We start from the raw sequence: 27,251 nt of genomic DNA, 5'->3' as shown, positions 1-27,251 counted from the left end.
AGATTATAATGACCCGATCAAGGAAGACTTCCGTCTGCATCCGGAGATAGCACAAGCGTGCACAGGCACACATCTCGCTCATAATGTATTCCGGAGAAATCGTGGGGACGTCTAATTCTTCCGCCACTCGGCGCCTAGTCAAAAATTGAGGTAGACAATACAGAGTTGAAAATTCTTCAGCTAGTGGTGCGTTTTAATATTTTCCATGCTCTTCTCGAATTTCTCTCTGACCGCCTCATTGTGGTATTCGAGTGATCGTGAAATCAATGAGACCGCATTTTTGGAAGTCATTTCTAGAGAAGCCCTGATCCTCTCCTTTTGCTCGGGGGAGATTTTTTCTGAAAAGTGATCGACTACACTCCAACTTCTCTCTAGCAGCAGGAGGATGTTCGAAGCGTTCTCCGAGTTTTTCTCCCAGGACTTAGACTGCATAGTGAATCGGATAGCCTTCTGATAGCACTGAACGATTTTTTGAACGTGTTCCGACCATGACGTTCCCTCAGCGGGCTCACTGTGGAAATGGAGATCGCCGTACGCGCTCCAAATTTCATCGCTGGCCGACAGGGTCGCGGTAATTCTTCCAAAAAGCTCGTATAACTTCTTCCGCAGGTAGGACGCGGTCTGATTGCCGTCAACATCTTTGATATTGTCAGCGATCACCTTCACCAGAAGATTTGCAAGCCTCCCGTCGGCGAAGTTGTGCTTAAGGTCCAGCAGGCGGTGCCAGCCCTTGATGACCTCGTTGAACGCTTTGACGTCCATTGACACCAGAACGTAATTTTCCCAAATCCGCCAGTCATCGTAGTTGCATTTCAAAGCTTCCTGCAATAGGTAGGAAAAATAAAATTTTAAAAATCCCTCCGAGTATGGAAATCACAGGCAATCAAATGTTTTTTTCCAACGCGTCTGTTGTCGTTGAGAATGATGATTCGAATGCGATTGAAAAAGCGATTTCGCACGGACCTGCAAGACCCGCCAGGCTTTCTCCCTTTCGTTGAGGCTGATGTATGCTTTGGCCATGTTGTTCCACGCCTCGAAATTATCTGGATTCAGGTTCACCGCTTCCTTGTAAGCGGAGACACACTCGGCATAGCGCTCAGTTTTCATATAACAGAACGCGATTCTATGCCATGTCGTGCATTGCAAGCGATTGAGTTCGAGTGCTTGTCTGAAGTGATCTATCGCCGTCTGATATTCTTGTTTCTGGTAATGATAGCCACCGAGAGACCGTTTCGCACGGGCATAGGACCCTCCGGAAAGACTCCACGCGCGTTCGAGCTCGTCTGTGTCCCCTGTGATCTCTCCAAGGAGACAATGCAACAGAGGAGTCTCTTGCTCGTTGAGCAGCTGCCGGATGAGGGCTTCCGCTCGATCGCTTCGCATTGTCGATTGATAGCAACCGACGACCTCTTCCCACATTTGTAAACGGAGGAACAATTCCAGGGCGGATTTGGTCAATCCCAGCGAGAGGAGACCTTGAGCTAGGTCTCGCTCCAGCTTCCAGATCGGCGGTATGCGGCACGCGAACGCCATTCGGCTGCGTTCAGAAAACGGCATCTTGTCGCTGCGGACGCAATCGAGAAGGAGCTGGAACTGAGAGAGAGCCCTCTCAACCTTCCGCGATTTTTGAATTTCTATCCTCGACCTCTGGTAAAGCGCGCTGAACTGAATCCCCCATATCTGAGGATCGGTGACCAAACGGGAGTAATGAGCGACGACTTCTTCTTCTCTGAGCTCTTCTGCCCCGCTGAGGCATTTCCGGAGCATCGAGATCCCCAATACGATGGTTTGCTCGATGCAATTCAATCGGCTATTCTCCTGTTCCTGGTCAAATTTGATTTGGTGTAGAACAGTCTCATCCTGGAGGGTCACGTCTTTTGGCAGTTGATCTTTATTCTGCACATCTTCGTGCTCAATGCAAACTTCGCCTGGGGCTCGTTCGACTGTGAGCGTCAGTTGAGCGACGGATTTCTGTTGGAAGCGAGTTCTAGTCCCGAGGGCTCCATCGAGCTTGACATTGAAGCCGAGGCGCTTTGAAACATTCCTGAGAATGTCGGCCGCTCGAGCTTCGTTGAAGAACTCGACATTCGCTACGGCCGATTCGAGATGAAACTGACACCACAGCTCCGTGTGCTCGATGAGCGAATCGTCGTCGAGGCCGGCGGTACACTCAGCAACGATTCTCTGGAGCGACTGAACACGTTCCGAGATAAGTTGTTGATGTGTCATGGCGTAACGTTGCTGCCACACTTTTAATGTTCTAAAGGATTTCAGCTCTTCGGCCTTCTCGATCAATATTTTCCTCGCGGCAAACAGGGCCCATGGGACCGTCACTAGATGATAGGCTTGCTCTCCATCGATATCCAGGAGCCTTGAGTCTTTCCCTTGGTCACCGATTGCCACCGAGTCTGTACTTCCATCATCGGGGGGTCCTATGAAATTTCTTCGGAAGAAGTAGCTCAAGAAAACAACACCGGCCGTGAGCAATTCGAGTCCGTCGGATCCATCGCCCCCACAAACGTCATTGTCCAGAAACTCGGATACGGATTCGGTAGACTTAAACGAAATCGCTCCGAACTTACGGAACCACGGATGTTCGAAAAGCTCGCGGAAATTCCCTGCTTTCAGCAAAGATACAATAGTGTTGAAGTCGGGGTTGTCCGATGCGCGGGAATCGTCATGGAGGAGCAGTAGCATCAATTCTTCACAAGAGACCGTCATCTTCAGACGCGAGTCAGCCTTTCTGTCCAGAAGACACTGCAGAAAGATTGACGTGGGTTGTTTCCTTCGTTAGTCCAGTAGGAAATTCGGGGGAAGAATCCCCATTCAGAACGGCGGGTTTCGGGTCGCCGCGAAAACACGTGGGTTGCTTCCCTCCTTAGTTCTCATGTAAACAGATTTAGGAGAGGAGTTTCGCGACACCTTTCGCAAGCGATGTATCAGCGGAGGAAGATCGCATGAGAGAGTCCTGATCGCGATCTCTGGACGAGACTGGTCCCGACTAAGCAAAATTCAATTCGTGGAACGGGAATGATCTTATGGCGAGGAAATTCCCCGTCTCAGAAAAGGGCGGGCGTTTTCGAACCAGTCGAGGGGACAGCTGATCGGATGGCGCCATTGTAGGCAAACGGTGGTTGATTTGACAGGTTGATGCCTAGACGAGGGAAACTTCGAGGAAGACGATCATATTTTGTCCCAGGGGCTCCGACGGCCTCGTGAGGGGGAATTTGGAAGGGCAATCCTGTGCAAGAATTCGTGAGCGATGTAGAACCGCCTTTCAAAGAGCGCCAATGAAGATCGTTACTTGGAATATCAACGGCCTCCGGACATTCAAAGGAGTTCTGCGATCGACGTTGGATTCATTCAACGCCGATATTATATGCGTACAAGAAACGAAGACGAACCGTGAGTTGAGTTCCATTCATCGTGATCTCCCGGCCTCAACTAGGTCGATTACGATTGATAAGTCCTGACAGAGCGCATCCTTGCTGCAGGCTCCACTTTGGAGGAAGATCTCGCGTGTGTCCCCGGATACAATTCATACTTCGCTTTTCCGCGCCTACTCACCGGCTATTCCGGGGTCGCTACATACTGCTCCGACAATGTGAGGCCTTTCGCTGCCAACGAGAGTCTTCTGGCTTGCGAAAGCGACGGCATCAATGAAATGGATGAACTGACCGACGTCCCAGATCCACTCGAGGAAAATGCATTCCTTTCCCAAAAAGAGATTCTCAACGTTGACTCCGAAGGCCGGACCCTGGTCACATCATTCAACTTCCTGTGAGTGATCGGAGCATGCCCCGATCAGAACTCCCCAGATGGACACTCTCGGTCGAATACAAGGCCCCCAGACGTTGTTCTCCCGTTCACAAGAATACTTAGGCTCCCAATATTGAGTGTCTTTCTCATTCCAGTGATGGAGCTGGGCAGACGAAACAACTTTTAGTTTTCAACTTGTATTGTCCACGGAACGACCCGGATCGGCCGGAGCGGGCTCAATTTAAGTACAACTTTAACGCCATGCTCGAACATCAAGCCGTCTGCTTAGTGAAGAAAGGATTCCACGTCATCTTGACCGGTGACATGAATATCTCCCACAAAAGAATCGATAACTGTGATCCCGGTGAAGATTTTGAGGAATCCCCGGCGCGTATCTGGCTGACGAAGATGTTAGATCAGCAGAATGGTAATCAACTTGACAATCGCCTTCTCGTCCCAAAGATAGAATTCCCTCATGATTTCCTTGTGATTCGATAGTTACAAATGTTTGTTGCGGTTACAGATGTTTATTTTGTGGATGTATTCCGACACATGCATCCAGACGCCAAGGAGCAGTACACTTGCTGGAACTCCCAAAAATCGGCGAGATTGACAAATTTCGGGACTCGAATTGACTACATAATTTGCGATTCAAAACTATTAGAGTATTTTGAGAGCTGCGACATCCATCCGGATGTCATGGGCTCGGACCATTGTCCAGTATCGGCTGTTCTGAAACTCAATCTGATCTCAAACGAGAAACTCATCAGGAAATGCACGAGGAACTGGCCGGAGTTCTCCGGCAAACAGACCTCGCTTAGCAGTTTCTTGGTGAAAAAAACTTCCTCCGCGGAAAGCGCTAGAGAGCCCACAGCGAAAAAAAGAAGCTCTGGTGCAGCCGGTGGTCAAGCTACGCTGAGCTCATTCTTCGCCAAAAAACCGAAAATCGCTGCCAGTGATGAGCCGGAATCCACACCTGTGCCCGAGAGGATCGAAAAATCGGCAAAATGTAAAGAACTAAATTCCAACTGGAAAAATATCCTGAGAGGCCCCCCTCCGGCTCCGTTGTGCTCTGGGCATGGAGAGCTTTCGGTTTTGAGAATTGTGAAGAAAGACGGTATAAACAAAGGCAAGCGCTTCTATTGCTGTGCGCGACCTGAGGGACGAAGCGACAATAAGGAGGCTCGGTGCTCGTTCTTTGTATGGATCTAAATCCTTCGTTCGTTCCCACCGGAAGGTGATGGAGCCGGCGCCGACGTTCTTCTTACATATGTACATGCTACAGAAGTCGATTTTCCCCGATGCGAAAGTCTGACGTTTTTCCGATCAACTGTACGGTGGATGTCTTCGGACTTCCGATGTTCCGACTAAAGGGATTGTCGGATTCTCTTGGAGATGAATATTACGCACGAAACCAGTATTCGATGAGAACCGGAAATTATAAATGACATCGCTGGAGGAAACCGTTCCGCCTCTTCGAATGGATGTGTTTTTTATTTCAATATGGCTCACACCGTTCATTAAAAATGGTCGATGCTGTTCTGCCCCGAGCGAGCCTTTTCTTGAAAATCACTTAAATATCTTGGATGACTTCCCTAACTTGATCTTTTGTGAACATGTGGAAACCGGCTTCTTTTGTGATTGTGGCAACTTCCACATTATCAACACCGAGCTTCTCCTCCATGACCTGCTTGAGGATAACAAGAATCTCTTTCAAGGCTTCCTTGAGCGTCATCGATTTGTGATACTTTTCTTGCAGGGCCTGCTGGGCTCCTTCACATCCTGAACCGATGGCTTTGGCCAAGAATTCGACGTATGTTCCTGAGGGGTCCATGTGAAACCTAGAAGACGACGAGATGATTCTTAGGACGGCTTAGCAGGGAACAATTCAAGCGCGAACGAACGCTCAGAAAGCTCCTTCTCCGCAGAAGATGAGGGAAATACGCTCGCGAGAAGAAGACTCACAGTTGAGGGCCTTTCTTCTCGTCTATGCCCGCGAATAGAATCGCGACTCCGAACGGTCTCGACATGGCTGTACCATCGTCATCGTTGTCACCGAATTTGATCGCAAGGTTCGAGACAGCTTGAGCACACGACTCGACGCGCATGCTCTCATCGTAGTTGAACCAATGGTTCTGCAACGAAGTCGGTCAGAACGTCAAAAAGGCTCGGGAGATCTTCTGTCACCGATGCTTCTCGAATAAGGTTCACGAGAGCTTAGGGCTCACCTGGGCTTCAACTCTGGCTTTGTCTATCATGGTTCTAGAATCTGCCATCAATCCTGACACCGCGCAACCGATGAACTTATCGATTTCGACAATTTTTTCGATGGTAGTGCTCTCCATCAGCGGCGATGTCACTCGTTTCTCCACAGCCAGAACACAGCCCTCCGATGTCTGGATTCCGATCGCTGTAGATCCGAGCTGAAACACGATGGTTAACGTCACCCCCTTGTCCCTCTATGCGTCACGTCGGAGCGGGGATTCGCTTGATAATCCGAGACGAAGGCACCCTCGGACAGGGGAGAATTAGGGAGACGGTCGTCTCACCTTGATCGCTTCGATGGCATACTCGACTTGGAAGAGTCGGCCCTCGGGAGAGAATGTATTCACACCCCTATCGTACTCACTCCGTGTCATAAACATCTGGAATGGAAATATTCCGTCAAAGAAATTCTACGACACGCGCTAGCTTCAAAGCGGCAGCTCCGTCGACTCCGGAGCTCCAAACGGTAACGGGGGAGCTGAATTCTGAAGAGCGGCATCGATTTTTCGCTGCACTCAATCATCAATCATCGGCACGCGACAAATAGTTTGATGGTTCATCCTCTGTCAACTCTCGTCGGTTCGGAGTCTGAGATGAGCCTGCAGGATCCGGTCCGGCGGATCAGGAACCTGCCATGAATGCGCAAATGCCTGCTGCCGGGCGTTGTCAGTCTCACTAGCATAGTGTCGGGAGTGTCCAACCATTAGGGGCACGGGTCATACCATCGCTAAATCACGTAAATAATCACCTTGGAATGAAGTCTTCGAATAGATCTGACTTGCAGAAAATCTGTGTTTTGGAAACGATAGCCACCTTCTACCTTCTTGGCCGCCGGGCTGATCTCTGACCGAATGGATGGATCAGCGCATAGGGTTGCTCGCGCGCCGATTTTCGAAAACGGTCGTCGTACCACCGTCGAGGGCCGGCGCTGCGTCGATGATGCGACAGGGAGACGCTGATTCTTAGACGCTGAGGGGCTACCGGACTTTCTCGCAGGAGGAGATCAGATTCCAAGGATGGGAGCTTACCGCAATTCTTCACTCAATTCCGCGCTCATCGGTCCGGAATTCTGAGACACCCATTCTCCCTAGTATAACATCGGTAGCGCAAGCGGAGAACTCCCTCTGCGACTAACCTCCTCTGTCGTGGACTGAGGACTGGATGCTCCCTTACAGACGATCTCGTTAACGGTCCACGACTTCTTGGCGGAGCTATGGGACGCCGGTGAATCTCATATCTAATGGTAGCGGAAGTGTCAAATTGTATATGTAGGTATACACGCTTCCCTACGACCGAGAGAAAATCCACGTTTGATTCCGAGTGGATTTCAAGCATACGATCTGAGTGCACCGCAAGTTCAGCGGGAAGCATCGACTGGAATCGAGATCCCGAGGTTTCAGGGAAAAAACTATTCAGGTCGACATGGGGGCATTTTCGGGGTGTTTCCCCCATATCCCTGCGGGCATGACGACATCGCGGCTCTGGAGTCATAAGCTCGCACTCGTTCCCGACGACGCCGATGGTCAATCATCGGACATTGTAAGCGAGGGTGGCAAACCAAAAGGCCCGTCTGCCTGAAGTTTTGTCTTGACGTCTGCGGAAAGAATTCATGCTGAGATTCACGTTCATGCTTCCTCCCATTGAGAGTCGAGATCCACGGCGCTCGAGCCAAAGATCATGTTGTCCCGGACGAATTAAGGATGAATAGTTTATTCAGAAGACATTCCGAAAGCTCGCGGTGGAATCGAATATTTTTTCGCGAACTACTATTTCTCAGCAGGAGATCGATCTCGGATTCGAATGATATTTCGCGTTCTCAAACTGATTGCGGTGACGGGGAAATTTTCGGGCGCCGATCCGACGGAACTTTCCAAAACAACATATCGTCCCTGTCGACATGGATGATTTTTAAGCTCTAAGGACATCTTCTGGAGTCGAAACTCTCATCCCTAGAGATCTTATGGAGTTTCGCGGGCGGGCGAACATTCCTAGGCCATACCGGAGGCAGCTCAGTCGTCGGCAACACTCGAGCTCGCCGGCACCGACTCGATTAGTGACAACATCCATGAGGTTCAGCTCCCGAGAACATGAACTATCGAGCACGATAATGATTCTTCCCTCCCTGCTCATAGACGGTCAGTTGTAACCCGGAAAGCATGGAGCTGTAGTTTAGTTCCGGTGATTATGTCCGGCTGTGCGCTTTCATCGGAAAGTGCAAGTACAAATATCTGAGCGACGCGGCTCGATGTTTTGAATGATATCAGCGGATGCTGCCGGTCACCATGATTCCTCTCCTTCTTTTTCTGGGCTCTTCAATATCGAAGAGTGGCACCGTTCTGTGTCGAAACTTCGAGGTTCGATTTCGAATGTCCATCATGAGCGAGATCCAGAGCGGCTTCGAGAGAATAATCCTAATGGAAGCAGATCCTTCCTTTGATTCATTCTTCCGACAAGCGAGTCGAAAAACCCTCCCAGAACAATGGCTCAATCAAGTTCTTCCTTTCGTCGACGATATAAAAGCAGTGTCGTTCCGACTGGAAAAATCACTTGCAACATGGCCGGTCCACGTCTCGCCATTTTGACGCTCTTCGGAGTTGCTTTCCTCGGCTGCTCCGTCTCGGCGACCATCCTAATCCAGGGGAAGCACACCGACAACACCTGCACCATTCGTGGCGACTGGAAATACATCAAGACAATCGATGAGACGATCACAGAGGTGAGAAACCGGTATCAATGGGTTCCCGCTTGGAGGGACAATAATCTGATAAGAAACTTAACGGAGATCAACAGGGATTACTGAGGATGTTCCCAAAAATTATAGTCCAATAGCCGTCGTTTTCGAGAATTCGTCCTTGTTGTTGGGACTCCTTCGATTCCGAAGCGAACTGTGGATTGTAGAACTGAGAACATCGTGATTGCAGGTTTTCCCCGAGATAAACAACAGGGATTCGTATACCTTGGTCGATATCCGTAAATCGCCAGTGGAAGTCCTGGATCTCTTCACTCGCTACAACTACAAGGTGGCCAGCGCGAATACTCTGAATCAGGATACCATTTGGACGCTCCAAAAACGACGAGAAAAGTAGGAATCTTGCAAATAAACCGCGTCTGAGGCTCCCCAGCGGGATTTTTCCCAGATTTCTGTTTTTCGTGGAATGATAATGCCCGCCGAACTCAGGGAGAGATGTCGCCGAAAAAGTCACACTTCGAAGTCGAGCTGACTTTGGAGCTCGGCGACAAGGATTCAGCTATCGGACATTTTCGCTAAGATTCTTCATTCTATTCCGATTCTAATCTCTACGAGGTAGAAACAGTCGATCGCATTATGGGAACTCGGACATATCAAGCCCAGGCGACTTCGCCGTCATGTGCAAAAGAATCATTGGGAGACCGAAGCTCTATTCCTCGGGAAGTCGTCCGAATCGTGATCCGCGATGGTCCTGACAACAGTATTTGCCCACTCCATGTACGCTTTTGGCGGGTCTGCCCTCTGAATCGTGCGCGCGCAACCTCGGAGATTCCGGTGAATGCGGAGGTTGGTTGGCTCCCCGAGAGGCGGGAGGGCCCGGGTGAGGGTTGCTCCTCCACGCGGGGGGGCCTCCGGGAAAATGGGGGGCACGTTAGAGCTAGGGAAGAGACCGCTCCAGGGCCCCTGTCTGCCTGCCATCGCTGCTACGGCCGCTAGGCTGCTCTAGCTACCTCGCTAGCTGCACTCTGGTTGTTCCTGAGGAGAGCCGACCGCGTGTAAAAGTGAAGGTCGGAGTGGCCGACGGAGGAGTTCGTCGCGGGGGAGGAAGAACAGCCGAAGATAACACCGCGACGACCGCGGCGACCACGACCGAGGAATTCTCAAGAGTTCCGTCGAACGACACGGGTAAGTATAAGGAAACTTCAAGTTACAACATCTTGATGACGTGACCCTTCGGGATTCGGTCGCAGATCGGAGGAAGACGTCTCACGGAGACGGGTCTGGTCCTCGAGCTCGAGAGATGCTCGTAGTGTCGCGATTTTCCGCTCCAACATACCCGCATAGGGCCCCGGCGGCCATGTTGGTTCTTGTTTCTACAAACTACGGCGAATTGAGACCCACAGAGACCACGTACTCTGTGTGAGGGTGCACTGTCGATAGAGTTCGGTTCCCCTCGAAGCATGGTGAGCCAGATCCCAACCACCGACAGTCGATTCGGGAACTCCTGGTGAATACACGTAGTTGACCCGAATCGAACGGTTTTACTGGGTCACGTGACGCTCACTGTCACTGATCGTCACTCGGACCCCGGTCTTGTAACTCTAAGCCACGCTTTGCTGAAGGATCTCCGTTCCGGAGGTGACGTGTCCAAGGGGTCCAAGACGAACGGTGGATATCAAATTTTCCCCCTCAGCAGAATTTCCATGTATCGGGCTGCAGAGAGGTATAGTTGGAAAAAAGGATCCTATCCAAGGGTCCGGTGAATGGGCATAGAGAGCCGTTCCTCGTGGATGACCTTTGGTCGGGGAAGATTCGGTCAGAATTTATTCGCTGCTACGCTGCGTTTCGTCCCTTCGAGCTACTCGTATAAGTTGACAGATCGAAAGGATTCTTGAGTTGAGAGAGGATGCTCTTCTGACTTCTGATGGTCGGGGTGTGAATTTCGCCAACTTCCTGAGTGAATGCTGCTCCCTCGGCCGGCGGACTAGCTGGCTGGCTGCTTACTTGCTTTGTTGGTTCGCCAGTCAGTCGGTCGATCGCTCGCTCACTCATCGGTGTCTCAGGGAACTTTGGGTTCGCTGGATGATTCAGGCGGTTGGTTCTGCTGTTCTTCTTATGTAGCTCACAACACATCACTGCGTTCTTCTTTTCCTCGGCAACCTTTCGGCTCCGTCTCCGCGTTCTTGTTGTACCGACCGATGGCTGGAAAACCCTGCGAGTCGGTTTAGCTAGTTAGCAAGAACCAATTGTAGAAGCTGCCGCAGCGTACCACGCAACAGCTCCCGTAGTTGCATAGATTCAGCAGAAAATCTAGTGGACCTACGTTTAGGAGCCTCAACGCTGTTGAATAGCTACCTAGCTCCTGGCTAAGGACAGAGATGTCCGTGGGTCAGCGAGGCGTGAATGCCTCAGAATCCACCCATGATGGCGAGCGCGCTAGAACTCGATACCGGCGCTTATCTCCGGACAGAAGCGATCTGATCGCAAGTTTGTTGACACCTTCGTATGGGATTCAATCGTCAGAAAGTCACGCACGGCTGAAAGCTCGATCATTGGCTGATCGGTCGGCTAACTCGGTTATCAGGAACGAATGAGCCCACAAGCACGCTTTTCATGGGCAGCTCGGAATTTTCCCAAATCATTGAAGTTTCTGATGTTGGAAGAATCCCCGGGAGATGCTTTAATGAAGCAAAGATTCGGCATGGATTTGCTAGCGATATCCGGCCGTCGTTCGGGAGTCCGCTAAAGGTCAAGCTGCCAGACGCGGCACGCTCTTGCGAAGAAGATCAGTCATTCATTCAACGCGTTCTCTCCTAATTCGAGCAAAGGTGTTCACTAGTCGATGTTCACAAAGACGCTCCGCTGACCACCGACAAGCGACTTGTAAGGCCTGTTACCCTTGAGAGCTCTGATTCGCTCAATGAATTCTCAGATTTCCTTGGTTAGCTCTTCCGCTTATTTTCCTCCATCAAAAAACTCCCGATGGGTATAAGTCGCATCCGACGAAATCCTCTCGAAGGAACAATCAATCCATCGGGAACTTCTATCGGCTGGGCAGCGTCGGGAGCGCCGTTTCACAATCTGGGGACGGTTCCCGAAACCCGCACTACGAGCTGCTCTTCCACCTCAGTTGAAACAATTTTCGTTCGTCTCCTCCGAATCACTCCGAGCATTTCGTGGGCGTTGATTGCGAACCGTTCCTCAGGTATGAGCGAAAGCCGAAGCGTAGTCGCTTTCCGACGTGCGAAGTCATTCAACTGTTTCAAATGACGGAAAAACTGGACTGTTCATACCTATTGACGACTACATAGTGAATGGGCTTGAAATTACATCAGACTGAATCAAACAGAAACCATCGAGTGGTGGGCTCTTCCCTCCGTCCAGCTCTTGAGGTTCTTCCGGAGACACGTAATTGCATCCCGTGGCGCAGTTTTCGTTCACCACCCTCGAACTACGTTCCCAGTCGTGTCCCGAACCGTCATAGACGTCTCCGGAAGCTGTCAGAGAAAACGGGACTCAGGCCAGCCCAAAGGCTCCACACCCAAAGGCTCTCGAGAGGGACAAGCCACCCTTTCCGAATCCCACCGAAAACATTGAAGGGTCCCGTAGTGACCAGGGATCCCGAAGCCATATTCATGATGGCTGCGACATTGTAGACGCGGTCGGAGGGGAGACGACATGTCGGAACCGGAGCCAGCGCACGTGGGAACGCGTCTGGGGATTTCCGTGCCGTCTGGCCGCCGTCGGATGCGAAGGAAATCCGAATCAGAGCTGAACCGGGCTAGCTTGGGTGTGAGTCTTAGACTGACTGCCTAACTAAGAGTGAATCCCGAGGAGACGCGCTCGCTGAGCGAGCGAATCCGAGCGATGAATGACTTGTCGCCGATTATATCTTTGCGAATGAGATGCAATCATTCTTATGCACCGTATAAATGTTCGCCGCTCCCTCAGGTGGCCATTGCGGCGAATCAGCACAGCGCCTCGAGTTGAGCGTGCCGTCACATCGAACACCAAAACAAAATGTTCTGCGGCAGGATTGGTCGAGAAGGGGATGTAGTTGACGAGTACGTTTCTCTGGTGCTTCCCATCTGTTGTCCCGGATCGACTGATGGCAAGAGCCAAGAAGAGCAGGGGCAAAACAGGCGATGAAGTCGCCAGGCCGGTCAGGGGAGCCCACGAGGAAACGCTCGGTTTCGTCTACCGGTAGCTGCTTTAACGAGTTTGGGCCGGGCCGGAAACTGAGTGAAATGTCAACGCGGTTCTTAACAACATGTTGGTCAAGTCGTCGTACATAGTCGTCGCTCACGAGGCCATGTTCCGTCATTGATGAATGTGCTTTGCGGGTTCTAATAAATTTAATGCACTCACTCAGCATGGGCTGCCCAACCGGCTCACTGATTAGACTGCGGAACCGCCCTACACCGAGACGGATTAGCTTTATCATATCATGAGGGATCGGAGTCCTCTCACAGAGAGATTTGAGAATCCAAAATCTCGAGTCCACGGTCCCGGATACGGAGAGCATTAATCCTCACTTGCCTAACCGAATCATCGAGCCAATGATGCACCGCTGAAATTCTCCGTCGGAGACGAGCCGACGAATCCCGGCAGCGCGTTCAAGCCCACTGATTACACAAATTCAGGTTGACGTAATTCCCGAAGAGAGCATCCAAGCACGCGGTGGCTAACGCGTAATCCACCTGTTTTTTCTAAAAAGGTGCAGAATAGAATATGTTTCACGCGTCACAAGCCGTCGTTACCGCATTCCCACAAAATGAAGCACTATCCTGCTCCGCAAGCCATTCTCCCAACAAAACGGTGTCGTCATTTCGGCCGTCGGAGTCGTTTCGCTCGTCGGTGGACCCGTTGAGTCGTCCATCATTCCTGAACGGACCCTCAGCGTGGAATCGACTCGGGCTCGGCAGAGACGGCCAGTTGTACCTCACACCTCTCGATCTAGGTATCAGATACCGCATGAAAATAGCCAGCGAGATCATGGAACACTCGTGGTTAGCCGAACGCCCTCCGATAACGGTGGTCGCGACTCGGTCTGCGCGATCTTGAACTTGGAGTTGGCCTTCGCGCGTACTACCTGAAGACGAGCAGAGAGATTCATTCGAAGCACAATGCTTCTCAGCAGCAATGTCATCTCAATCTGGGCTCATGAGAGAATGGGATGAACGATGGACGGATACCGCTTACTAACGGGGCTTTGAAGGTGTGTGGAGGAGAAGCGCTATTATATTCCGTCCGGGGTCACGCGGACACCGGGCCATCGCGACGTCAAGTTCTAAACTGAGAACTGACGTTCGGTCCGATCTGTTCGTCCAGAAAGCTCCGGATTCAATTCGAATGAAACTCGGCTGGGTTGCAGAACTTCTTAGAATCGACACAACCGAAACCACCATTGTGGCTGCTGCTGCTGTCCGCAATCCATGTGATGTCGAACAAATCCTAATTTGTCGCTCGCAGTCACGGATTGTCACACATTCATTGAATGCAGGCGTGTCCACCAAATAAGGCATCGTCTACAGCACAGCGAAGAAGCTCCTTCGGAATGGTACGGATCGGGCCTTCATTCCAGCGGCTCGATGCTAGATAAAGATCCATGAATAAATTGACGCTAGGAGCTTTCTCGCACACAAGGTCGATGAATCGATGGCTTCCGGACGGCCGGTTCCTCCCAAGATGACATCGGAGTTGTTATAAAGAACTGGACCCGCCAAAACGGGGAGTTGTCCGATGTCCAGAAATTTACGACGCGCATAAGCCGAAACAATGAGCGACAAAACGTATGATCTCGGACATCAGATTCTACCGCAGTCTGCCTCGGGAGCGTATCCCTCTGAGCTGCCAGAGTCAGCGTGTTGTGCATTTGATATTGGGAGCGACAGCCGTCTCGCCTGCGGCTAGCGCACAGCTGTTGCTTTTGAGCTGCTCACCGTTTCAGTGAGCGAATCGGCCGTCGTGACGAGCACCAGAAACTTCGATGAGCGAGTTCGAGCTCCGGTCTGAATAACGGGAGCCCCATGGATATCTCCGCCGGATCCGAGAACTCAACAATAGGAGCCTCAGGAGGAGATTTTCGTTGGACATTCGGGGACTGACCCTAGTTAGCATATGCTGAGAGAAAGGAGAGCAATGCCATGAAAAGCGGGATTGAGCTAATTGACGCAAGTTCGATGAAACGAACAGGTCGATGTTTCAAGTTCTCAAACTCATCGTCCCTTCAATAAGACGGCATTATTTATGGGGAAATCAGCTATTGCGGAGGCCGCAAGGTTATGACTCACACCAGAGATTATTATTTATATCGAGTTCCGCCGGTCAGTGCTGACGGTCGACGGCGCGGCGTTCAACTAACGTCAATACTACCGCTGTCCAGTACGATGCTTCCAGAAGGGAGCCCTACTGAGAAAGACAACGGAAGCTAAAAACGGAGTACGTTCGTGGACAGTCATCTCGGAAGGTGTGAAGCGTCGGATGAGCGATCCGGCACCAGTATCCTGCATCAGATTCACCGAGCAGAGAAAACATGAAAAAGCCAGCCCCTCCAAAGAAGTCGGGAAGTTTTCTCGCTTTCTTTCCGTCGTTCCCTTTCTTGGAATGAAGCTCGGAGAAAACCTTTCCGAGAGGCACACACTTACTCACTCAGTCGCTCTCGCTAACACCAAAAAGAAGCGAACGAAACGGCCGAACCCGCGGACCAGCGGAAAAGATGGAATACCCGTTGACGGACGCTGGAAAAAAAAACAGTATCGTCTTGAACATTGTCTCACGAAAGCGTTCGGGACCATCGACTGAGCTGGGAGCTCGAACAGAAACCGCGGGGGAACTCTCTCGACGTCGCGTCTTGAATCGAGGAAAATATCGTACATGATCGCGCTAAGGCCTCAAAAATCACTAATAGTACGATGGCGGTAAAGGCTATTTCAGTAGCGCCCGCAGATTGCGAATGAGCTCGAAACTTATTTCCTTCGCTGTGCTAGGCTCTCTTGTCTCGAAATAATTCGCTCGCTCGAGTCCTACCAACGATCGCGGACTACACGATGTGCGGCATGCTCGACTTCACATCAAAATCTGAATCATTAGGTACAGCTGGGATTCGAGACTCGATTATCAAACCCGTGCCTAACGGCTTAACCTCATCATCTGTTCCGAGTCTAGCTGTTCGCTCGTTGGACTCGGTTCGCACCGAGAGCGAACTCTCCTTCGTTGACCCGGTTTTCGGACTGTACCAGGACAGAAGCGTGAAATGTTTCGAGTGAACCTACGATCGAATTTAATTCACGCGGACAGAGCCGATGAGCTCTCTATGAGCGATCATGCCCCTCGAGGACCAGACCAGGAAAGTGGATACTTCCTGAACGCGTGGTCTGGGATTGCCATCATTAGCCGCTTACTTTCTACAGCATGAAGTGTGAGCCGAAAATTCCGCGGAGGGACACTTAGTCTCCGCCGTGAGCCGCTGCATGCGGACTCGCCTGCAGAACAAAAAGTCCGTAACGATCGAAATCCCTTTCGACATTGTAGCGCCTTGAAGTGTGGCTAAGTGGAAGCGATGACACCCATCGCTGCGAAAGGCGATGGGCCGCTAAGTAAGATTCCTCCGATGCATGGCTCCGCGCTAAGAGCGAACTCAAAAAAAGTGTAACGCTGCAGATGCAGAAGAACATTTTGAATAGCGGAATCCACTGTCTGGAAACTTCTTCACGGCGCGGCGTGAGCAAGGGGAGAGCATCCGATGGTGAACGGAATGCTTCATCAAATGCAACAGAGCCTATCTGTCCGGTGTTCTTTCTTTTTACGTGTCCGCCGCTCGTTCTGTATCGACACCAGACCGATGACGGACAATCCATTCCTTTCGTCGGTCTCTGCTCACCAGAGTCACAATATCGGCATCTAATCTCTCGATGGAGGCTTTCATCGGCAAGTACCTACTCACGGAGATCCCAATTCACTGCGGTATCGAACAGCGGCAGCGACAAGGTTGCTCAGGCTGTTGGTGAATAAATTCAGAATCGACGGTGCTCTTGGAGCTCAACTCGATCAGAGCATGCCCTTGCATACTGGAGAGACGTCACAATTGAGACGACAGGAAGTTTTCCCTTGAAAAGCGCGACGGGTTTTTGGGAAAACTAGTGAGTCATACACTTTCGCTGGAAACAGGGGGAAGAAGTTGCGGTTTCTCCTCGACCGATCTCGACCTCAAAGTCTTCGCTATCGAGAATTGGCGAACGCTCGAGCCCGTGCGACGTCTCCCGAGTTGCCTTCGCTGGAACTTAGAGCGACGATTGAAAGCCGCAGCGCCTCGCCAGGGCGGAACATCGGCTGTGGACAACCACAGATATTGTTATTTCCTCTCGCCCAGGCGATCGGTCTCGGAGAAGTCGAGAAAGCAGAGCTCGTCGATAATAGTCGTCCAGTCTGGAACTGGAGAAATGACGCCTCCGACACTTTAGCATCCGGTCGGAGGCTCTCTTAGACTTTCACTCATTCAGTCAGACTGAGTGAGTCAGCAGAGCCAAAGAATAGAGGACACATGGAAAATGAATTCTGCATGCTGCCGAATTGGGGCTAGCAGTTCCTTCGTGTTGCTGAAAAAACTATCCAATCCGTTCCCTTCCGCACACGACCCCAGTTCGAAGAAGAAAAAGTTATCTTCCTAGAGTTCCACAGAGCTGCTGGAGGGTCGGTCCGAAAATTCTGCGACAAGGAGAGAGCTCACGATCATCAACATGATCAAGACTCCTCGTTTGCCCATGAACTGAAATAATCTATTCTGAATAGGGTCTCCCTAGAGATCCTCCGACAGACTGAGGGATAGTCCCGAAGTCCGGGCGACCGGCAACTTAGGAGCGTTTTCGCATTGAACACGTAGACATTCCCTCGTGCGGAAGTTTACTGATTCGAACGCAGCGGCCGGCTCCATCGAGAACTAGTTCCCATTGTGCACATCCTCCACGGGCAAATGCTGGTGTAGATTCCTCAGGCCCTGCCGACCTGCCTATGGTTGGAGCCTCATACGCTAGGGTCGGATTGAGCCAAAATAGAAAATGTCGAGCTCTGAGTCTATATCATCGCTGGGTCTGGCGATCTGCGTCGAGAAAACCCAGCCCGGGAGGGCAGAGGGCACCCGCCTCATTCGGATCAGGGGTCGAGAGACCTCATTATAGCAGCCCAAGTCTACGGATGTTTCCACCGAGTCGCGCATTCCCGCAACTAGACAGTCGATGATGCGAGTATCGTCTCCCGGAAGAGCCAACCGAAGACTTAGGAGCTCCCGCTGTCGATAACCACGATACTTAGAACGAGCGATCTTCTGCCGCCACCGGTGGCTGACACTTCGCAGCTCGTCTCCGGATCCCCCTTCCGAACTCCTCATTGCGTCTGAAATTTCGACGGTTGACGAACTGAAAATTACGGGACATGAGAGCATGAGCTGAAATCCTCCAGCTCTGGGATGCACGCAGCTAGCCGGGCGCCCTAAATCCCCGAATGTACTTGGAACGATAGAGCGGTATCAGAAGCCAATCACAATGAGCAACCCGTGCGATCCCTTGCAATCGAAAACCTTCTGATCAGCACCGCGATAATCGACGTAAACCTAGGTAGTTTCGGCAGGATCCTTCCTCTCTTCCACGCTCCTTCGGAGCGCTCGCTGATGGTACCTTAGCGCGAATATGTATCCCTATGCGGAACGAGGAGTCTCGGCGGAGCTGATAATCTTCTCCAGCAGCTCAAAATAGCCTTCAGGACAGTAGCTGCTCTCCTGAGGCGCAGCCGCCGGCCGAAAGCGACTATTTGCATTCAGCCGAATGTCGTCCCGCGTCGAAGCGTGGCGCTCTCGCCAAGCTCTTCCATGAGGTCTACGTTCGAATGGGTTAGTTTAGTAGTTTGTGACTTTGTGAACGAGAGAGAAAACGAATGAGTCAACTCATGCACTCGTTTTTCCCGCCGCTTAGCCGCCGGCTGGTATGTCTGCCCATGGGTCGTAATTTTCGAGCGGTCGACCCATGACTAAGGCCTTAGGTTCACAGCAGACTCATGGGGTCTCCCGGTTTCTGCCCACCGAGCCGCTGCCGTTGTCCTCCTACGCGAGCATTCTAGGATAAAAGTGTCAATCGGCTTCTTGCCACAGTCGACTGTCACACAGTCCAAGCTCAGAAAAAATAGAACCCGCAGCTGAGAGTTTTCAGCGAGCGCGCGAGCAAACAACACACTGAGCAGCCACAGGCTTACCTATAGCGGATGCCTCAGCGCTGATTGCCCGAGTTTTAATGGTTCACAACGTTTCCTCGCCACGTAGCCCGGCCTGCAGTGGAGCTTATCGCACCCACCGTGCGCTTCACGCGCCGTATTATAATTCCCCTCCGATTTTTGAGTTCCGGAGTGAGGAGCGTGGATTATTTGCTCCGACCCAACGGATAATCACTGGAATCAGCTGGTTGCTGCCAGAGCTAGGACATCGTTGCAAAGAATCCTGCGTTGTCTCTTCGCCGGCTACTGACCTCTGGCGTCTCCGGATCTCTCGCCAGAATTTCCCCTTGCCGTCGTTCATCGATGCAAGAGGGTCGCGGGGTTGACGGCGGGATACGCCGATCCCTCCAGAAAATCGAAGAATTGGAACTGGCGTCTTTTACGAAAATTAGGAGAACACGATCGAAGACCACACCGGTGTTTCGGCTCCGCGCTCCTCGGAAATCTGAAGGAGCAAGTTATTTGATATGACTTAGTCAGAATCGTTCGGCGATCCCGTCTGCGCCCTCCAGACTCCGGGCTGGCGAAGACAGGACGCTGTGGCAGTCGCCAAGACGAATCGGACTCCATAAACAGGACGCGAGAGGGACGTCGTTCATTGTACATACGTCGATTCCCGCATCCGACGAAAGAACAAGCTCTCGGCTGGTACTTGCTTGTCACCGCAATGTCGGTGACCGCCGCGAGACGGCACGCATACTTGTGTTCGAGCGACTGAATTGGGGATAATTAATTGCCCCGCTCCGATGAGTCCCATCCCTGTTGTCGGACCTAGCTACTACGCCCCGAGCCCGAATCCTTGGGACACACTACTCCCCGCTCTCCAGCGATCCTTTGAAAATATATTCTTTCCAACAGTTTCGACTCTTTGCCCCGGAAGGTGTTTGCCCGATCGTAATCAAGCTCCATGGGATTCAGACTTCTTGCTCCCTTTATTTTCGTAATTATCATCATTCAATATTATAATAATCATTATTTTCATCATCGACCTTCGTCATCACCATGAATTCGAAAAGTAGACACCTACACTCAGAGATGGTAACGTAAGTCCATTCTGAATATGTTTCCCTTCGAAGTTTGCTATTATTTGGGTCAGTATGTCCAAAATTTGGCACTCTCTCACAATATAGCTCGAAGAGGAGGAATTTCAATCTTCAATGATCTTCTTCATTGTTCCTTTATTATTGATCTGCGTTTGTTGTCTTTCGGGTTATCAAAGAAGTAGCATTCTGTTCGTTTGCTCTGCTGATCGGCGAATACTCAAACTCGATCGCTTCAACTCCTGTGTATAATAGGGAAAACGACAGATTTCCACGTGTTGCTGGTCGCCTTTCGGGCGGGCGATTCAATTCTCACACAAGCTTCTACGATCTGCCTACCATATGCACCGAGCATCCTTCGGGAGAGACACCGATGAATGATTATAATTCGTCGATGTCTCGGTTGACAATCGTCATCTTCGATCACTATTTGACAAGTTGAAAAGGAAATTCGTTGTCACTCTACTCGGGTTACCTAACCAGCCGATCTAGGAGCAGCTACCTACGCCAAATGGTTGAGCCCTCAGATGGGAGGTGAGACTGGAAGAGAACTCGAATCGAGTTCATATCGAATAGAAGTGAGCGGATTTGGGGATGCTACTATCAACTGGCTCCTTGTTTTCTCACTTTTGACTAAGATACTCGCTCGGAGAAAGGAACGGCGGGTTGCATTTGTCATCAAGTTGGGGAATATTCACCGCTGAGATTCCTCCTCAGTTCACTCATTCCTGAGTGCCCTCCTGAGGCATGGAACTGCGCGTCTACAGTTCCCGGATAACTGATCTATACTGCGTTGCATGCGGTAGCTTCCACCCCGAGAGCAGACTGGAGATGCGGCCCGGAATCCCGGAAAATGATCCCCCATGCTTTGAACCGTTCCTCCCTCTAATCTAGCTTGGGAAATTCTTCCGGATACGCAGCTCCTCAGAGCGAAAGAAATTTTTCTGTTCCTTGAAACCCCGACCCTCGTGTCAAGAGGAGCATCCGAAAAAGGAAAGTCAGCAAACAAACATGGAAACTGAGGCAGAAGTCCCCTGAAATTTTGAGCCTAGGATTACGCTCACCGTCTAGCGGAAGTGCCAGACTGCACGATCGCCGATTGAAAATTACAAGGAAATTATCTTCTCCATTCATCTTCTCAATTATCATTTCATTATATAATGATAAAAATGGTAAACAAAAGTACAACGAAAATTTCCACTGTCGTTCCTCGTTTCCGCAGCTGATTTTTCTTTTCTGCACAGCTAACCAAGGATCCGCGATTCCTCATCGTGCTCCTCCTTGCTGACGCTGCGGCTCTCCTCCATTTCCATTCCGTTCATATCGATCTATGTTGTTGAATATCGTGGTATTTCTTCATTTGCGATTTTTAGCTTGGTTCATTGCGTTGATGTTGTCCTCCGTTCCACCTGATTCATCCATTCATTCTTCAGCAGGCTTGCCGGTGTTCCCGTATTCGCGAAGTTCACCTCAGTCGCCGTTTTGAATCGGTTCCGAATAATGAGCGTTCGAGTGTCTGACACGACGTCGGTCGTTCCACCGTACGGAGCCTCCGAGTTCACTCATACATCGCTCCCAAGCCAAGCAGTCCCACACCCTCCTTCTCCCGAGTCCGTTCTCCTGCCTGCCTGCTTGCCCGCTTGTCGGGCGAGCCGGAGCAGAGCTCTTCCGAGGGTTGGGTCCTCTGAGAGGCTGAGGGTGCTCCTGGGAGTTTCGGGAGTCGGGTTGGTTCGGCAGACAGGAGAGTTCGAGAGACTGCGGGAGTTCACTGATATACTTTCAGCGGGGAAAAACTTCAATGAGGGCAAGAACGGCGAAGATTACGACGCATGCTTGTCGGAGCAATTCCGAACGAATCGGGAATTCGGCAGAAAGGCAGGCAGCCGGGCTGACTGACTGACTGGTTGTTCGGTCGCTGACTGGCTCGCTTGATTGGTTGGCTGTTTAAATGACTCCGGAGACTACGATGAACCAGAACACTCGACAAACGAAGAGACACTGCTTAGAAGTTAGTGCTGCGGAGGTAATCTCCGAGTTTTTCAACGATCGAGTTGAGCTGACCAGGGGGGAAGCCGTCCTGAGTGGCAACTGCCAGCACCAGGGTGTTGGTTTGCACGACAATCAGCGCCGAGGTTGCTTTACGTCCTCGAACGAGTTTGTCGTCGGCAGAAATGGTGATATATTTCTCACCGCCGAGATGAATTCCACTCTCGAGAAACTTGCTCGGGTTGTTGCGCATCGTGTCGATGATCGCCTTCATTTCGGCCTGTGTGATAACGTTCGCCGGCGTGGCTTCGTACTTCGCCCAAATTGAGCCATCCTGGAGACCGGCGATCGCGGCCGTTTTGCACTGAACGAACGCGCAGATCTGGTTGTCGACGTACGCTTGCCAAGACATGCTGAACTTTATATGGGCGTGGAGCACCTCTGGAAAGTTCTACACAAGTACACTGCGCTGCAACGGCGGCGGCTCGTACAACTAATCCGATCGCTGCTATTCGCTGCTGCTGTTGCTGCTGCTAACCGTCGGCCGTCCGCTGTTCGGACACCAGACAATCCACATACGCCGCTGTTCACAGATGATTCGACAGAGCTCTCGAACAGAAACGCCCGAGAAGTAAGGCCCGAGTAGCTCAAGACTGGCTGACTGACTTGCTTACTCACTCTAGGCGGATGCTTGCTGCTCACAACTCGCCGACGAGTTCTACCAATATGGCGCTGCTCGGTTGGAAACTACCGCCGGCCGCCCTCAATATGGCGTCTTATCGTCGTCGTCGTCGTCGACAGTGGTGTGGTGGTGTGGTGTCTGGGCAGCAGCGGCGGCGGCGCCTGCCCTGGCGGAGGCTGAGGCAGCGGCGGCGGTTACAGGCCGCTGTTACCCTCTCCCATCGGCTGTCTCTGTCATCGCTTGCATGACACGCGCCAAAATTCGAAATTCCCAGTTTGTCATCGCTGCGCTTCGATGACACATTTCCACAAGGGCTTTCCCTTATTTGTGCAACAATCTCATATGACGTTGTATGGTTGACGATTACGACTTCTGACGTGGAGATGCGCTCGACCGTAGGCCTACTTGCGGCTCCGTCGTCGACCCATCCTTTTTCGCCATGTGTCGCGTTTGTAGACGAGCGATCATGTGTGCAGTTGCCAAACACGTCTTCCATCGAAGTGGTATCGGCTTTTCGAATGCGAACCGCGTCTTTGAATCCGCTCTGGCGGGAGCACTGCCGACTCAGGCAAAGGCCTGAGTCATTTCACTCCTTGCCGATGGCGTGAGAGGTCTCCGGAAGCGTGATCAATAGTCGCGCGCTCAATCATCTGATAGGACCCTTGACTTTCCGCTCAATTGAGTCGCCGATGAACGTAGATATCCTCTCAAGGACATGTCGGCGAAGTTCGCGAACCGATCAGAACGAACGGACTCCCCGCTTGAGGCTCCCGAGCTCGGACAGGTTCCGAAGGACATTAAGAACAAATCAATCAGCGACTGCTCGGCATACCTAGAGTTCAAGGGAGCATAGCGTTTCGATTCCCCGTGAAATTCGGGATCAGAGATGACATCATCAAACGATCCAGCGGCATAATCGAGGTGTTGAAGATTGCTCCTGAAGAGAACCACATCAGTTTCACATCGCTGCGCGGCGCGCTGCTCCCACCAAGCTCGAGAAGATGGAGCTCGAACAGGATGTCACGGGTTCCCAACCTTCAATATAGCAGTCGGTTTCGGCTGTCCAAACCATCGACAGAGCCTTGGAACGAAGGTATCGATTATTTCCCAGCTACACCTCGTTCAAAAAGGTCGATTCATTGGGGTGGATGGAGAAGATGCGTATTCTAGTTATGATTGCTGCATCGACTGGGGGGCACGAACGAGGGTCATTCGCGAAAGAAGCCGACCGGATTCTTGTGGACCTTCAGGCACCGCGTCTGACCCCATGAGTACGACGACATGATTGTCGAGCTTCGGAGTGCGGAATAAGATCGAATGAGTCGCTCGCACTAAAGGGCACCGATCATGGGAGAGGAGCTCATTAAAGAATTTCCGTCACGATACACCCCCTCTTCGAAGAACATCCTCTGCTACAATATGACGTCAGGGAATATCTTCTCATTTCAGACTCAAAATGGAGATGCACTTCTCAGCCTTGAAGGAGCCGCGCGGCTTCATCCGCATCTTGCAGGCGGTAAGGGATGAGCATATCGTAAGGGTGGAATATCCGAATAGAACACGCGCAGCGTTTAGTTCATCCAAGTGAAACGGACGACGAATTACATGTAGAATGTAGAGGAGGAGGATAATCAAGAAGGATCGGCGCGACATGATCCTGAAAGTTCAGCGATTTATAGGATCCCACAGGATATTCTTCCGTTTTGCAGTTCTTCGCCATATTTGCGTTCTCGATCACCGCTGGCTTCTCTACCACGACAAAAATCACAATAGAATGTAAAAATTTCACAGCTCCAGTCACTGTGAAATTCGGCTACCCATTCAGGCAAGTCAGGGTAACCTTCTCCGATCCGAGAGATTCGCGGGGAGAGTAAAAATAGATGAGAACGCATATCGCTGTCGAGCTTCAATCTCAATGAACTTTCAATTTTCACAGAATGGCATACTCTCCGTTCGACGTGCCTCGAGATTGCGTTCCGACAGGCACGGATGCCGTGATCCTGCCTTATAACTTGTCGTCGAATCCGGAGTTTTTCGTTGCCTGCGGTGTTCTTTCCTTCATGTTCTGTTCAGCCGCCGTCGCCGTCTACGTCTTGCGAACGGCTCTCTACCAATCTAACCAAACAATCCCCATCCTGGTAGGTCTCCCCGTTGAGCGTAGGAATTCATGCAGAAATCACAGCGCTGGAAATCTTCATGGTAGAACTCTTCCAGGACCTTGGTGTGACTGCGGTCTTCACCATTTTCTGGTTTGCCGGTACGTGCGCATGGGCGCAAGGAGTGTCCGACGTGAAATACTACATGTCACCTGACAGAATTATTAGTCGTATACCTGTGTGCGCGGACATGATCGCCGAGAAATGCAACCTGGACGAAGCTGCCGATTACTCTTCATTGAACGTATCCGTGGTGAGCAACAACTTGGTATTCTACCGCTGACGCATAGGAGGATCGCGCCGTCGAGTCGTCACGATTTTCGTCTCGGATCTCGAGGGAAGCATCCCCGAATCTCATGTAAAACTTGTTCGTTCCAGCTTCTCGGCTTCACCTGCGTATTGCTGTGGACAGCCGGTACTTGGTTCGTATACAAAGACACGGCTCTGCATCGCCAACAGCTACCCCCAGGCGCTCCAGGTTCTCAGTATCCTCCCGTCGGCGCGACCTATCCACCCCAGTCGCCGACTCAGCCTATGCAGGGTCAATTCCAACAGCCTCAGTACTAGGAGGCTCTATCACACCAATCCTTGACATCGAAAGAAGATCTCCTGCCACCTCCGGCCGAACACGGCATTTTCGATCAGAGAATGGAAATTCCCCGCGCCAAGACTCGGCTGTGGACGCAAAATTCGCGATTCTAATTGATGGCGTCCTCCCACGGTGATCTGAGTTACTCTTCTAATTCCACGAATCAAAGAACTCCGCACAGAACGTGGCACGAGGTCGAAGTTCCCATGCTACCGCAGATATCTTCATGGGTGATTATAATGATGATGATGATGACGGATATGATTCGATCATTCTCGACGACCTAAGTCGAGAGGAAATTCGCTGGATCGACAGCTAGACTCTTGCGAGAAACGCGTATGAGGCAACGAAGTTCTGCTCCGCGCTTGGTTCTCTGACAAACATCACAGTGTCTTAACCACCGAACTCATCAACTCACTCAGCCAGCTAAACGAAAGATTCTACGGAGATCCCTTGGAGGGAATCACGGGACCCATCTAGGATTGGGTTCGTTATTGAAGTTTTGAAAGTCTTCTACGAAGGAGCGCTTGATCCACTGGTTGGACTGGAATATTTCTGAACTGAATGAGAGGATAACGACCACGAACTTAATTACTGCTGTGCCTCTGGATCAAACGCTCCGAAGTACTTTCGTCGACATTGGGTCAGTCCCGATTAGGAGACTCGTACTGACGGTCTATCGAGCAGATGCAGGCCTTGTCGTCGTTAGGATTCGTTACAAAAAACTACAAAAAACCCGTGCAAATGAATATTCTGTTGGTTCTGACTTAAAGCCTATTACTGATACTACTGTGTACTGCGGAGTAGAGGAAAGACGGAACACCTTCACTGAGTTGATATCATTCGTTGAGTTTTGGTTACACGGAGACACACACGGAAACAGACACATAACACTCGTTGATTGCGCCAACAATCTCGTGAAGTCTTCCTGCGCGGCCTCAGCGTCCTCTGTGGCTCATCGGCCCTAGACGGCCGGGCTCAAGACGAAAGAGTTGTGTCTATTGGCCAGACTCGCACATGCCTGTTTGGCTGGGGAAGTCATTCGGAAATTGATCGGGAACCCTGCGAGTATTCGCAGAGCGGATGCGGGATTCAGATGTCGATCTCTATCGGCTACGGATCCCAGTGAGTCTCAATGTCGTATCCCTCACCGGATCCATACTCACGAACCATCTAATTGAGGGAAAAACGCGGAGAGAAAATTTGATAACCAGGTAGCGTGCGGAAGCGACACCAGTGAAGAGCCTATAACCCTGCGAGCTGATCTCCGCATACACGAAGCACGGAGAAACCGACTGTGGAAAAAGTATAGAATAGATGACTTACCTCCGGAGCGGCTCTGGAGAGGAGACGATCTCCGATCTGAAAATCTCGGCTTCGGCCGAGAGCTGGGTTGGGTCAATGGAGACCAGGAGGAAACTTGATTAAAATATACTTTCGGTACAAACGCTTCCACCCACTGTATGGTTTTATAAGAATGTGCATCCAGTCTGGAACACACCGATATGGATGGAAGCGTGAATTGAGTGTAGGCTGATTGATGTAGCCGTCACGGATGCCGATGATCAGTCCTGTGGTGTGATCCGAGGTACTCTTGAATTCGAGTAAATCAGACACACCGCCGTTTTTGACCTACGGCTTCTCCTGAAGGCATCGATTATGTTCTTTAATCACCAAGCAATACCCGACTGATGGTTTATAGGATCATCGATGCGAGGACTCGGTCTTCGAGGAAAAAGGATTGGTTTCAATGAACCATTAACATCCCCTCATTACAAAACTCGCGCTCTGGCGGGAGGGGAAACGCCGGCAACGGCGCTGGGAA

General features: G+C 51.2%; 6 protein-coding genes across 6 annotated transcripts; 3 read left to right on the top strand and 3 right to left on the bottom strand.

The window, feature by feature from the left end:
* Window positions 1-168: 168 nt before the first annotated feature.
* On the bottom strand, window positions 169-2,721 carry LOC100904861 (tetratricopeptide repeat protein 27). Its single transcript, XM_003744641.1, has 2 exons — window positions 964-2,721; window positions 169-822 (listed from the first exon to the last, which is right to left on the bottom strand). Exons 1-2 carry the CDS (start codon window positions 2,719-2,721, stop codon window positions 181-183), a joined length of 2,400 nt encoding a protein of 799 aa, XP_003744689.1. The 3' UTR covers window positions 169-180.
* A 408-nt stretch (window positions 2,722-3,129) lies between these two features.
* LOC100904715 (DNA-(apurinic or apyrimidinic site) lyase 2) lies at window positions 3,130-5,224 on the top strand. Its single transcript, XM_003744640.2, has 4 exons — window positions 3,130-3,405; window positions 3,495-3,780; window positions 3,915-4,186; window positions 4,283-5,224. Exons 1-4 carry the CDS (start codon window positions 3,291-3,293, stop codon window positions 4,969-4,971), a joined length of 1,362 nt encoding a protein of 453 aa, XP_003744688.1. The 5' UTR covers window positions 3,130-3,290; the 3' UTR covers window positions 4,972-5,224.
* Window positions 5,225-5,234: 10 nt separating this feature from the next.
* Prosalpha5 (proteasome alpha5 subunit) lies at window positions 5,235-6,862 on the bottom strand. The gene is made up of 5 exons (XM_003744586.2): window positions 6,773-6,862; window positions 6,309-6,404; window positions 5,988-6,182; window positions 5,725-5,894; window positions 5,235-5,600 (listed from the first exon to the last, which is right to left on the bottom strand). Exons 2-5 carry the CDS (start codon window positions 6,402-6,404, stop codon window positions 5,333-5,335), a joined length of 729 nt encoding a protein of 242 aa, XP_003744634.1. The 5' UTR covers window positions 6,773-6,862; the 3' UTR covers window positions 5,235-5,332.
* A 1,680-nt stretch (window positions 6,863-8,542) lies between these two features.
* Window positions 8,543-9,162, top strand: LOC100908559 (uncharacterized). The gene is made up of 2 exons (XM_003744587.2): window positions 8,543-8,740; window positions 8,946-9,162. Exons 1-2 carry the CDS (start codon window positions 8,579-8,581, stop codon window positions 9,108-9,110), a joined length of 327 nt encoding a protein of 108 aa, XP_003744635.2. The 5' UTR covers window positions 8,543-8,578; the 3' UTR covers window positions 9,111-9,162.
* A 620-nt stretch (window positions 9,163-9,782) lies between these two features.
* LOC100904568 (synaptophysin) lies at window positions 9,783-25,404 on the top strand. Its single transcript, XM_018640034.1, has 6 exons — window positions 9,783-9,898; window positions 24,131-24,197; window positions 24,391-24,506; window positions 24,618-24,819; window positions 24,896-25,090; window positions 25,216-25,404. The coding sequence occupies exons 2-6, from the start codon at window positions 24,138-24,140 to the stop codon at window positions 25,402-25,404; spliced, it is 762 nt and encodes a 253-aa protein (XP_018495550.1). The 5' UTR covers window positions 9,783-9,898; window positions 24,131-24,137.
* Window positions 20,119-22,800, bottom strand: chic (profilin chickadee). Its single transcript, XM_003744588.2, has one exon. The coding sequence runs from the start codon at window positions 22,409-22,411 to the stop codon at window positions 22,016-22,018; it is 396 nt and encodes a 131-aa protein (XP_003744636.1). The 5' UTR covers window positions 22,412-22,800; the 3' UTR covers window positions 20,119-22,015.
* Window positions 25,405-27,251: the final 1,847 nt, after the last annotated feature.

Source organism: Galendromus occidentalis, unplaced genomic scaffold, assembly GCF_000255335.2.
Source record: "Galendromus occidentalis unplaced genomic scaffold, Mocc_1.1 scf7180000077471, whole genome shotgun sequence".
In the NCBI taxonomy this organism is placed as follows: Eukaryota; Metazoa; Arthropoda; class Arachnida; order Mesostigmata; family Phytoseiidae; genus Galendromus; species Galendromus occidentalis.
Note: the sequence above shows the minus strand (reverse complement) of the source record. Positions and strands in the feature narration are given on the sequence as shown.